Source organism: Bombus pascuorum, chromosome 12 (genome assembly GCF_905332965.1).
Source record: "Bombus pascuorum chromosome 12, iyBomPasc1.1, whole genome shotgun sequence".
NCBI lineage: Eukaryota > Metazoa > Arthropoda > Insecta > Hymenoptera > Apidae > Bombus > Bombus pascuorum.
The window spans coordinates 11,866,565-11,879,420 of NC_083499.1; the positions used below are offsets into that span (position 1 = coordinate 11,866,565).

General features: G+C 30.5%; 4 protein-coding genes and 1 long non-coding RNA gene across 5 annotated transcripts in view; 3 read left to right on the forward strand and 2 right to left on the reverse strand.

Annotated features, from left to right (window-relative positions):
• LOC132912882 (26S proteasome regulatory subunit 4) overlaps positions 1-12,856 on the forward strand; it is a 51,582-nt gene that overhangs the window by 15,048 nt on the left and 23,678 nt on the right. The window lies entirely within an intron of this gene.
• On the reverse strand, positions 1,937-3,572 carry LOC132912895 (uncharacterized). The gene is made up of 2 exons (XR_009659292.1): positions 3,499-3,572; positions 1,937-3,425 (listed from the first exon to the last, which is right to left on the reverse strand). It is a non-coding gene; the product is annotated as an uncharacterized LOC132912895 (long non-coding RNA).
• LOC132912883 (protein HEXIM1) lies at positions 4,128-6,305 on the forward strand. The gene is made up of 2 exons (XM_060970682.1): positions 4,128-4,580; positions 4,898-6,305. The coding sequence occupies exons 1-2, from the start codon at positions 4,347-4,349 to the stop codon at positions 5,927-5,929; spliced, it is 1,266 nt and encodes a 421-aa protein (XP_060826665.1). The 5' UTR covers positions 4,128-4,346; the 3' UTR covers positions 5,930-6,305.
• LOC132912873 (DNA damage-binding protein 1) lies at positions 7,119-11,983 on the forward strand. The gene is made up of 5 exons (XM_060970655.1): positions 7,119-7,324; positions 7,399-7,547; positions 7,844-10,569; positions 10,679-11,075; positions 11,151-11,983. The coding sequence occupies exons 1-5, from the start codon at positions 7,255-7,257 to the stop codon at positions 11,232-11,234; spliced, it is 3,426 nt and encodes a 1,141-aa protein (XP_060826638.1). The 5' UTR covers positions 7,119-7,254; the 3' UTR covers positions 11,235-11,983.
• Positions 11,718-12,791, reverse strand: LOC132912891 (ADP-ribosylation factor-like protein 16). The gene is made up of 2 exons (XM_060970692.1): positions 12,432-12,791; positions 11,718-12,329 (listed from the first exon to the last, which is right to left on the reverse strand). The coding sequence occupies exons 1-2, from the start codon at positions 12,636-12,638 to the stop codon at positions 12,009-12,011; spliced, it is 528 nt and encodes a 175-aa protein (XP_060826675.1). The 5' UTR covers positions 12,639-12,791; the 3' UTR covers positions 11,718-12,008.

Here is a 12,856-nt window from a genome sequence, read left to right on the forward strand (position 1 = left end):
CATTTTGAGAACTGACGACATACGTTTAATTACAATTCATCAACATTGTCGATTTTATATCCATCCGTTATGGGCTAATACATATATATGCATATGTATTACAAAAGAAATAACCATTTTTGTCACCTAACCGAATTTCTGGAAACTGCAAGATAGTTCGAACTGTTTTAATATGTTTTAATTTTTATATTTTTCGGATTAATATATTTATATAATTACATATATAATTACAATATATAATTACAATAAATTGAAATAAAAGGAATCAAATTATTATGTTAAGATTCGAGTAATTAATTTCCACATTACGATAGGAGATAGCGAAATATAGTCGAATACCCCGTATCCTTAAGAACAACCCGACGAAATTCAATTACGCGCATAAAATTTATCATGCTTGATGTCTCCTGTAATTATAATTACGTAAACTAAAATTAAGTTATGAGGTACAGGAAAGTAGAAGGTATTTTCAATACGATTGAAAAGGAACGGATGGAGTATGTATTCTCTATACAACTCATCCAACACTGTGATATGCGATTCATGGTGATTAGCTACGAAACACTCCGTGTTTCTTACACTAGAGTGCATTTACATACACATATTGAGAGAGTTACAACGGAAAGTAGGTTCGGAACGAAGATAACGCATGGAAGAAACGCATTTACATACATATATCTAATATACTGGAGAAATACTAGCCAGATTATGTAATATGGCAAAACAAGTCAATAATTTTAAACGCTTATTGTTATTCTCCTATCCATGATTTTTCAACTTCTGTTATTCTTAGACATTACAATTGAAACGCTGCGCAAAATTACCAACAAGTCTTTATTTCTGAATTTTCTAAATGATCCACTCTTTTCTTGGTTGATAGAAAAATGTATATTTGTATATAACTTTTATTTTATTTAAAAAAGTAGGTATGAAAATATAAAACAGTTTATTAATTTATAGTTTCTTTCTTTTATTTACTAATAAACCTAAACTAAATCTTAACAGTTACTCGATCTATATGTACCTAACAACGACAGTTTGTTGATGATGTAACATAATATCTATATTATAATGGATATATATGGATATTTGGTGTTTTTATCCGTCACATGACCAATTCAAGCGCACAATATTTACGAATAGTAATTTGAGCATAAAGAGTATCCGAAGAAGAAAATTCTGAACAAGATGGCACAGGAGTCTCCTGCATAGAGGACGTATTTATAGTTGCGCTAGTCATGTATGTTATTCCATATTTCCTTCTTGAATTGTGATATGTATGTACATGCCATTGTATTGCATGTACTCTCTCATATAAGCTTCTCAAAAGCCAAACTTCACCTCCACTTTTTATACATTTCTTAATTTTATTGGTGTTCAATTTCATAAAGTATAAATTTAATAATATATATTTATATCTCCACTCTAAGAACATAAAATAAATAATCGTAAATTCCTGAGCAAATTAAAAAGAAATAACGTTTATAGTATCATTACATTGTTCTATTTTTTAATTTATGGAAGTAATTAGTATACGAGTTCTGAACGATTCACATATACGCTATAGTAATGCATCGAAAAACACATCATATTATATTGTTACGTGTTAAAACATATAATAAGTAACATCGTAGTAGGAATTATCGGAAAGTTGGGCATCAACAATATTAAAATATTTTTAATTTCCATAAATCATCAATTTCGCGCAACTAGTGATGACTCACAGTATAATGTTATCTTTATTCCGATCGCGATTATCTCGTTTTGTTCCTCATGTTTATTTTTAATTGAGAAAATTGTCTTAATCGTGTATGTAAATTTAATTGACGTTAAGTCGAATGATAAAGAAGAATTTATTTCGAAAGTGTCCTTAGAACGATAAAACAGATTGAATGTAAGTAAATATACGGTCAAAATCAATAATTGCACAAAAAATACATAAATAATGTGTCTTTATTCGTTAAAACATGAAAATTTATTAATATATTTCTTACTTACGTAATACGAGTATATTAGCTATGATTAAACTGCAAATCTTTATATATTTATGGAGAATTTAAATGTGCAGAAACATACAGAATATATACAAATTTATAAAATATACAAAGGTGCTCGTTATAATATTTAAAAAGTGAAACACAAATCCCTATTTGTACAGAAATTCTATTTCTGTAGTTGTATTCATGAAAATATAAATTTATATACACGTACCCAGTCCAGTTACAGATTTCATATCTGAGATTCTGGACACTTATATTTTTACTAAATATGAAAGAACAAAGAGGCGAGCTGTTTATGAACATTCTATGTTATTTTTCATGTTGTCAAATTTTAAATGTTCATTATTTCGAATCACATGACATCAGATGTTTAAACAGTTAAAGTCGATACGTATATTGAACAAGAAAAGAAAATCGTTTATAACGTAAGTATTAACACTTCCCGAATTAAGTAAAGCTTCTCGTTCGTTTGTCAGGTCTGTATCTATGACAAGTATGCTATTAGCAAAATATCGCTTGGTTGGAGTGGATATCTCATCAAATTAACATTGCTAAATATATTTCTATGTTTGATACTTGCTGCCCGATGTTCCACCATTGTCAATTGTACCGTATAACCTGCAGGAATGTTACTTACTGAATATTATACTTACACGTTGAGAAACATGCAACTCTTAACTAGGGAGAGATCATATAATGGCTCGATAAGATTTACTTTGAAATATGAAAACTACTTACGGCGTGAATAAAATATCGACGACTGATATTATTAAATCGAAAGATACGATATGTGCGAAAAGAAATATGTATCTAGCTATCAATTCAATAGCAAGTATGGAATTGAATGTGTATAATAAGCCATAACATAATTATATGTAACTATGTGTAAAGTAGGTCGACATATCTGTACCGCACCAAACACAATATGTATAACTTCGGTTTAGCAAATAATTTAGCTACATCGTTTTACCTCCTCGTTACCTGCTACCCAAGTCATTCTTTTATGAATTATAAACTTTCACGCTATTTCGATTAAATTTCTATTTTAACTGCAGATAATCGAGAAGAAAATTATCGCTCGTAAAAATTGTAATTTATAAATAGAGGTGATTTATTTTGTCAATCTTATGTATGTTACAAAATCAAAGAAATAATTGGACAATTCCGATGATATATAAAAAAAACTTATTTCTGATGTTCAGGGGCTTATGTTAAAAATATACACGTCATGTTCCGGAAATTTCTTAAGATCAAGCGTCGTTGGTAATAAACAGCAAAATTACGTTGCATTAAAAAGACATAAAACTGCTATCATTTCAGTCGTAGCATAGAAAACAGCATGTACTTACATGCATATACATATATGTATACATACACACATACATACACTCTTGCAATCATACTATACATATATATACATCTCACCTAAAAGTAGTAGAGACGTTATTAAACTTGTAATTAACTATGAACAATTTTATGTAAAAAAACAACTTCATACTTTCTATTTACGACTTATAAGCCCATTTCACCTAACTCAATCGAGTGCTGGCTAGAAACTAAAGGTTCTTGTTTAGTGAAGTTACAGAATCACAGATATACAGGGAACATATTGAATAACGTGAGTGTTGAACTTCGAACCACAAACAACGAAATCACAATATCGCGGGGAATCGACTTGAAAAGACTTCCAATTTATTAGAAAGTACGATACTTTTCACATTCCTCCTACAATATAGTCACCTACTTAAAACTTGAATTGTTAATTATAGCAAATTTCATTTGTACAATCTAATATGAATCACTCTGAAATTAAATCGATCAACTCTATTTCTGATACATTACTTCATTTTAGTACTTACTATTAGTGCTTACATTTTCAGGAACAAAATGATTTATCTTGATAGTCAGTTGATTTAGCTTCTTTGTGACTCTTAAGTATATTGTTGAAACATACAACCATTGAAATACCCAATATTTCGGAAATACTATGATGATAAAGTATACTTGCCGTGTACATTTATCGTTCACTCTAGACAATAAACATTAAATAAAGAGTGTAGGGGTGCAGTGTATGGAAGTGAAGAGTCGCCATAGTCTCTCAGGGAGCAGTGTTTGAAGGATAAGCGAAAATGGCGGGGGGTTTGGTGGGAACAAATACATTTGCCCCACCTTTTGGAACAAACTCCCTACTCCTCCTGAAACGTTAGCACACGTCGCGCTTCGCTATCGCTAGGAATCACGGACAAATCAAACATGGCGATTCAGTCGCTATTTGCAGTGATGGTGTACGCTTCATAAAACAAGAGTGGGAGGTATTGGTGGGTCAGGTAGTGTTTTTAAACGGTAATGAGTGGTAGTAGCACTGCAAATCGCCAAATTTTGGTTAATATTATAAATATGGAAAGTCACGATGTCAAAACTATAATGGAGAAAATGTCGGGCGGCATTGATAAAGTACATGACGTGAAGGGCGTACGAGCAGAGCCGACGCCTGCGGCGTCATCGTTGCCTGTTACGGAACAAGTGTCGCTCTCTAGTGTAGACAATGCTAACAGAAATGACTATATCAATAAGAAAACTGTAAGATACTTTCATTCGAACGTTTTAAAATATGCACCATATGAAAATTTAAGTATTTCGATTAAATTATTAATTTTAGTTTTTCAGATTTATTTTTATAATTTTTATATTATGATTATTATTATTAGGTTATATATATTATATTTATATTATATTCATATTATTATTATTAGATTATTTTTATAATGAAATTCAATTAAGACTGATCGTATTAAATAATCTTAATATTTTTAATATAGTACACTTGCATGTATATAGTATAATATAACATAATATATAATAAGATAATAAAAATATTTCATATTTATATGTTTTAGTGTCATAAGTTACTAATAAAAAATTCTGGAAAATTTGAAAGTGGTAGTGGTAGTGGAGATCAGGAGGGAGGTCAATATGAAGATGGAATTGATATTGCAACGAAAAAGAGAAAGACTCGTAGAGGTAAACCTAAGCATAGAAAATTAAAACCATATTCTAAACAACAGTTGTCATATCAACAACAGCTGCGATATAGATCTAGAGGTCGATTGGCAAAAACTGGTAGACAACCTCCAGCACCATATAATACCACACAGTTTCTTATGGATGATCACAGTGATCTTCCAGATCTTGACCAAAAACTTTCAGAAGCTGCATCTTCAGAATTACCTGCTACATTTCAAAAACCATCAGCCCCTTCTCGTACGCGAGATTCTAGTTTCAGTGTTGACTCTGATGAAGATTATTTTTATTCGTCTCCAGAAGACGAAGAAGAATTTTTAACAAAGGAATTCTCAACTGCGTATGAAGACCTTCATGCTGAAAGATTAAGCACATTAAGTAAATCAGAACTGATACAGGAATATCTTCAGTTAGAAGCAAAAGTAGATTTATTGACAAAACGGTTACGTGGTAAAAATTTCCACCAAACAGAACAACGAGACTTGGAAAGCAACAGTAGTAGTACAGATTCAGAATCAGCAAAAAAATTAAAAATCTGTCAGCAACGGATCGATGATTTAATGCAACAGAATGAACAGTTAAAACGGGAAAATGAATCATTGAGAGCTAAGAGGCACAGCAGTCCAGTTTCAAGTGTCGATAGCGAAAGCGACAGTGATAGTACAAGTAATGGGAATAGGAGCAGATGTAGTTGTCTCCTTCCAAATTCTAGCTCTTCTTCGGAACTTATGGGATATGTTTCTAGAAGTAAAAGTAGTCAAAGAAAAGATAGTTCTGTGTCTAGTACTGATAGTAAAAGTGATACTTGTGATAGTAGCTCAAGTGACAATTCTAAGGCATCTATGACTCCAGTTAATCTTTCAAATGGCCATGCAAACGTTCAAAAAATTGATGGTCTTCCTACATAAATTATAAAGAGCTGTTTTTATGTACGAAAGTCTATTCAATGTTTTAAGAGTTAACGTACAAGTCATATTAAACATGTCATTGGATCTGCATATTTGCTTTGATCCTACCAATTTAGGAAACAAGACTGGTTTAAATGCAATACAGTTGCACTTATGCAGTAAAAAATCCTCTTCCTGATACTAGATATGTAACCTTAGATTATCCTTGAATGTGTCCTTACAACTTACTTCCCATGTTTCTTTTAAGACTGTTTTGTGTAAACTTGAATATGTGTAATGAAGTAGGAAATACATACCTAATCTTACGGAAGAGTAAAATTTATATCTGTGCAGACTAGATTGTTATGTGCTTGATAAAATTTGCAGAAGAGTTGTATATTTGTGATGTATTCTCTACAACGGTATTTTATCTTCATTTAGTACTAATTATAATGCACTTGAATTATCTTCTAACTCTATCATTTAATAATTTTTAATGAACTGCCATTTGCTGGTACAAAATATAAATTTGGGGTTCACAGATCATTAACTAATAAATTATAGAACTAGATTTAATCAAAGATGTAAATTAATGTTACAAATAATGTGATATTGTACAATTGCATACATTTAAGGTATCAAGATAGATATTAGTTTATGGTCTGAATATATTTAAAATATATATTAAAAATATTTTGCACTTCAAATTTTTAATAAATTTCAAAGTTTCTTTTTTTTATCATAATTATTCTCTCGAAACTTAACTCAAGGAAATGAAATGAATGAGCTTTATTTAAAATGATTTTAATAATATGAATCCAATGATTATGGGATAGCTTTATTATGGTAGAGTATAAGTTTACCATAAAAGTTTAATAAACATATTGTTATTATCGTAAGATATATTGTAAAATGTATTGCAAAAATTAATTTCTTTTATTTGTTAAAACAGTGGTATGTGAAATATTATATAAAAAAATGTCTTTGAAAAGTGAATTTAAATAATAGAAAATTTTTAACATTTGATTGACAATTTTTTGTAATTGAATATAACACACATACTTTCACGTCTTTTTTATGACTATGTTTTTAATTAAACTATATACATATGTGTATATGTATGTATGTATAATTTGCCTAATTAATAATGGAAGAAATAACTTCTGCTGAAAGGATTTTTAAACACGACCTTGTGTTTATTGCGAACCAGGCTTAATACACTGTGAAACGTTGCTAACTTCGTGGCGCGTGAAATTGAAAAGTACGCAAGGCCAGTGTTTGGTTTGGTCATATCTTATGGTTGAAGTATTAACAAGTTTCCAAAAGTTGCTGTTGGACAAAATATTATGAAAGCGATGTCTCATCATTATGTGGTAACGGCACACAAGCCTACAGCTGTCACTGCATGTGTGACAGGTAAGTAGGAATAAATCTACAACAAAATTTTCTGCTTACGTAGATAAACAATTATTTTCTTTTTACGTATGAAGGTAATTTTACTTCGCCTACGGATTTGAATCTCATCTTAGCAAAAAATGTTCGATTAGAAATATATCTTGTTACTCCAGAGGGGTTAAGACCACTGAAAGAAGTTGGAATTTATGGGAAAATTGCAGTCGTTAAGTTTTTTAGGCCGCCGGTAAGGTTATACTAGTATCGTTGTTTTATAAGTTTCATGAAATATCCTATTTATTATTTGTGTTTTTTATGCTAATATTTAATACAATCAAATTCACGTATTTTATCGAATACGTATTTGTAATAGTTTTATTAAGAGTAATATAACCTTGTACGTGTACAAAGAATTATCTTTGATTCATGCATGGGTTCATTGATGCATACATGTACTTATATGTATTGGTACATTAGTATGAATTTTAAGTCACAATAAAATGATTTAATATATAATTAATGAATTATAATATATTTCTGCAGCATGAGAAAAAAGATCTATTGTTTCTTTTGACTACACGTTATAATGCTATGATTTTGGAATGTATTGGAGAAGGAGAAAATATAGAAATTATAACAAAAGCACATGGAAATGTAGCAGACCGTATTGGAAAGGCTTCTGAAACAGGAATCAAAGCTGTGATTGATCCTAAAGCACGTGTAATTGGTTTAAGATTATATGATGGTCTTTTTAAAATTATACCTCTTGACAAAGACAATCCAGAATTAAAAGCATCATCAATACGTATGGAAGAACATCAAGTACAAGATGTGAATTTTCTTCATGGATGTGCTAATCCCACTTTGATTCTAATTCACCAAGATATTAATGGAAGACATGTCAAAACACATGAAATTTCTTTAAGAGATAAAGAATTTGTTAAAGTACCTTGGAGACAGGACAATGTAGAACGTGAAGCTATGATAGTTATTCCTGTACCTTCACCTATTTGTGGTGCAATAATAATAGGCCAAGAAAGTATATTGTACCATGATGGGAACACATATGTCGCAGTTGTACCTCCAATTATAAAACAAAGTACTATTACATGCTACGCTAAAGTTGATAATCAAGGACTTCGATATTTGTTAGGAGATATGGCTGGCCATTTGTTTATGTTATTTGTGGAACAAGAAAAGAAACCAGATGGTACACAAGTAGTGAAAGATCTTAAGGTTGAACTTCTAGGAGAAATTAGCATACCTGAATGTATTACATATTTAGATAATGGAGTAATATTTGTTGGTAGTAGATTGGGTGATTCACAGTTAGTTAAATTAATTACAAAAGCAGATGAAAATGGTTCGTATTGTGTTCCAATGGAAACTTTTACTAATTTGGCACCCATAGTTGACATGGCAGTAGTTGATCTTGAAAGACAAGGACAAGGACAAATGGTTACATGTTCTGGAGCTTTTAAGGAAGGTTCTCTTAGAATTATTAGAAATGGAATAGGTATTGAAGAACATGCAAGTATAGATTTACCAGGTATCAAAGGTATGTGGGCATTAAAAGTTGGTGGTGGTAATTTTGACAATACCTTGGTCTTATCTTTTGTTGGACAAACCAGAATTTTGACTTTAAATGGAGAAGAAGTTGAAGAAACAGATATTCCAGGCTTTGTTGCCGATGAACAAACCTTTCATACTGGTAATGTTACAAATGATTTATTTATTCAGATAACACCAACATCTGCCAGATTAATTTCACATGAAACTAAAACAGTTGTTTCTGAATGGGAACCAGAGAATAAAAGAACTATTAGTGTAGTTGCTTGCAATGGCACACAGGTACTTTGTGCTACTGGAAATGATTTATTTTATATGGAAATTTCATGTGGACAAATTGTACCGAAAGGATTTGCTACTTTACAATATGAAGTTGCTTGTTTAGATATATCTCCATTGGATGGTCATACAGAAGCAAAAATTGCTGCGGTAGGTTTATGGACACATATTTCTGTTCGTATCTTAACTTTACCTGCCTTGGAAGAAATTAACAAAGAATTACTCGGTGGTGAAATTATACCTAGATCTATTTTAATGACATGTTTCGAAGGTAATACATATTTGCTTTGTGCTCTTGGAGATGGCAGCATGTATTACTTTACTTTACATAAACAAAATGGTATACTTTCTGACAAAAAGAAAGTTACCTTAGGTACGCAACCGACGGTCTTAAGAACTTTTAAATCATTATTCACCACTAATGTTTTCGCATGTTCCGATAGGCCTACTGTAATTTATTCGTCAAATCACAAACTAGTATTCAGCAACGTTAACTTAAAGGAAGTAAATCATATGTGTTCTCTAAATGCAGAATCATATCCGGATAGTTTAGCATTAGCAACTGATAGTACAGTGACAATCGGAACAATCGATGAAATTCAAAAATTACATATTCGGACTGTACCTCTCGGAGAATCACCGAGACGAATTGCTTATCAGGAAAGTTCTCAAACATTTGGAGTAATAACGATGCGTGTTGATATTCAGGATAGTAGTGGTGTTAGTATTGTAAGACATTCTGCATCTACACAAGCAGCTTCAACATCTAGCAGCAGTCACATTGCATCTTACAATAAACCTACAGGACATACAGCTAGTGACATTTGCCAAGAAATTGAAGTACATAATCTACTCATTATTGATCAACATACTTTCGAAGTTTTACATGCACATATGTTAATGCCTACTGAATATGCATTATCATTGATATCGACGAAATTAGGTGAAGATCCTACTTCCTATTATATAGTTGGAACTGCACTTGTTCATCCAGATGAAACTGAACCGAAGATGGGTAGAATACTTCTATATCACTGGAGTGATGGAAAACTTACGCAAGTAGCAGAAAAAGAGATCAAAGGATCATGTTATTCTTTAACTGAATTCAATGGAAAACTTCTTGCTAGTATCAACAGTACTGTTCGTTTATTTGAATGGACAGCAGAGAAGGAACTCAGATTAGAATGCAGCCACTTTAATAATATCATTGCCCTTTACTTGAAAACAAAAGGAGATTTCATTTTAGTTGGAGATCTTATGAGATCTCTCACTTTGTTGCAATATAAAACAATGGAAGGTTGTTTTGAAGAAATAGCAAGAGATTATAATCCAAATTGGATGACTGCTATTGAAATTTTAGATGATGATACTTTCTTGGGTGCTGAAAATTGCTTCAATCTATTTGTTTGTCAGAAAGATAGGTGAGACATTAATTTTTAAAATTAATTTAAATAAAAAGATAAATTTGTATCGAATGTAAATGTTTATATTTATTAATATTATGAAATAATAAATTAAAATCTATTTTAGTGCTGCTACTTCAGAAGATGAAAGACAACAAATGCAGGAAGTTGGACAATTTCATTTAGGTGATATGGTTAACGTCTTCCGACATGGATCTTTAGTGATGCAAAATTTAGGTGAATCAAGTACACCTACACAAGGTTGTGTATTGTTTGGAACTGTTAGCGGAGCGATTGGTTTAGTCACACAAATTCCATTCACTTTTTATGAATTCTTAAGAAATCTTGAAGAAAGATTAACAGGTGTAATAAAAAGTGTTGGTAAAATAGAACACAATTTTTGGAGAAGTTTTAACACTGAATTAAAAATCGAGCAGTGTGAAGGTTTTATAGATGGAGATTTAATTGAAAGTTTTCTTGATTTGAGTCCTAATAAAATGGCAGACGTTGCAAGTGGTCTAATGGTAAATAATTTTGTTTCTTAAATTATATATATATATATAATTTATTGTACTTTTAATTCATTTTCTCCTTTATAGATCGACGATCCTAGTGGCATGAAAAAAGAAGCAACAGTGGATGATCTTGTAAAAATAGTAGAAGACCTCACAAGAATACATTAGATGTAGTTCTTTGGCTGATTTGTATAGTTTATTATATTTTGAAAAGCTCACAGATAGATTGATAAGAAAAATCTTAAATGTTTGGGTAACAAATTAAAAAATTTATATACAATTATCTATTTATCATTAATAGTACAAGAAAGTAGGAAAATACATTTTTCTTCTTTTCCATTCTTGTGAAGATACTTTGTTATGTACATCTGTATTGGTGTACTTTAATTTTTTAATAACAGTTTACTTCAAATATTTATATATGCGTATGTGAAAACTGGTCAGAAAGTTTTTGAACTTATTTTAAGGATTTGTTATTCATACAAATTGACAAAACCGCGCTTCAAATACTGTTTCGTCAGTGTGTACACCTATTTCGATATGTTAATAATTGTGATATCGAAGATAACGTATTTCTTACAATAATTAATAACGTTTATTTAAATAGTACTTATTTTAAATGAATTTAAAAACTTTTTGATCGACTGCGACAATGTCTTAAAGTGTTAAAGACTATTTAAGTGAATAATCAGTTACATTGACGTCAAGTTATAAAAATGTTATACGCTCAATTAATGAACTTCACTTTTGATAATACTTCCACTTTTGAGCGTAATAAATTGCAAAACTTGACAAAGATTTGCTAATGATTTATATTACAATTATATCGGTGTTACTTGCTGAAAAGTTACGTAGAATCCTTATATCTTTGTAACATTGAGTGTAAATAATAAAAAAATATTCACTTTCTGATAAAATTTTTTCGTAATATATATATTAAATTTACTTGTTTGCATTTATTGCAGATTTTAAAGTGGTTGGATCAAACAACCAGTTTCTTAATTCTTCGATACCTTGACCGGTCATTCCACTAGTTTCAAATATAGATAATTCTTGCGTAGCTTCCTTTTGTAGACGTGAATAATGAAGTATAAGTAAGGCTTCGTTGCGCATTTGACGATAAGAAAGGTCCATTTTGTTTAATGTTAATGCGATTTTTATATTTCGCAGTTTAGGATCGAGTAATAATGAATAAAGTAATACTCCTGCCGCACTTATTTGGCAAAGATTGCTAGTATCTATTACATAAATAAGCTTCCGTGTCTAAAAAGCAGGATAATAACTTAGAAAATTATCGAAGGTTTATTTAAAATTTTCAACCTATATATTTTTATTGTTCACAATCCTTTCGAAAAAAAGATTTACCTTTTCAAAGTAATGTTTCCATATTGGTGCCATACTACCACCTATTTCTTTAATAATCATGTCAAATTCTCCGGTACTATTTTTTATTGTAAAAAGATTTATGCCATTCGTAGAAACAGTATGAGTTGCATTATCTATTTCATCTCCTTGTAACCGTTTCATTAAAAATGTTTTACCCGATTTAACAGGACCAAGACAAAGACACATTTTTTACACTATTATACTTATTGAAGGAACATTGAAGTTGTTATGCATTTGTAAATTGATCATGAAACATGATATTCATATGTACAGAAATGTATTGATTTAACAAATGTGTTTCTATAGAGAATAGATAATCTGTTATATTAATATCAATTGATTATTCCATTATAAAAATCTAGAATAACATTTGTGAAATGAAAATTAATAACGTAGATTACAGA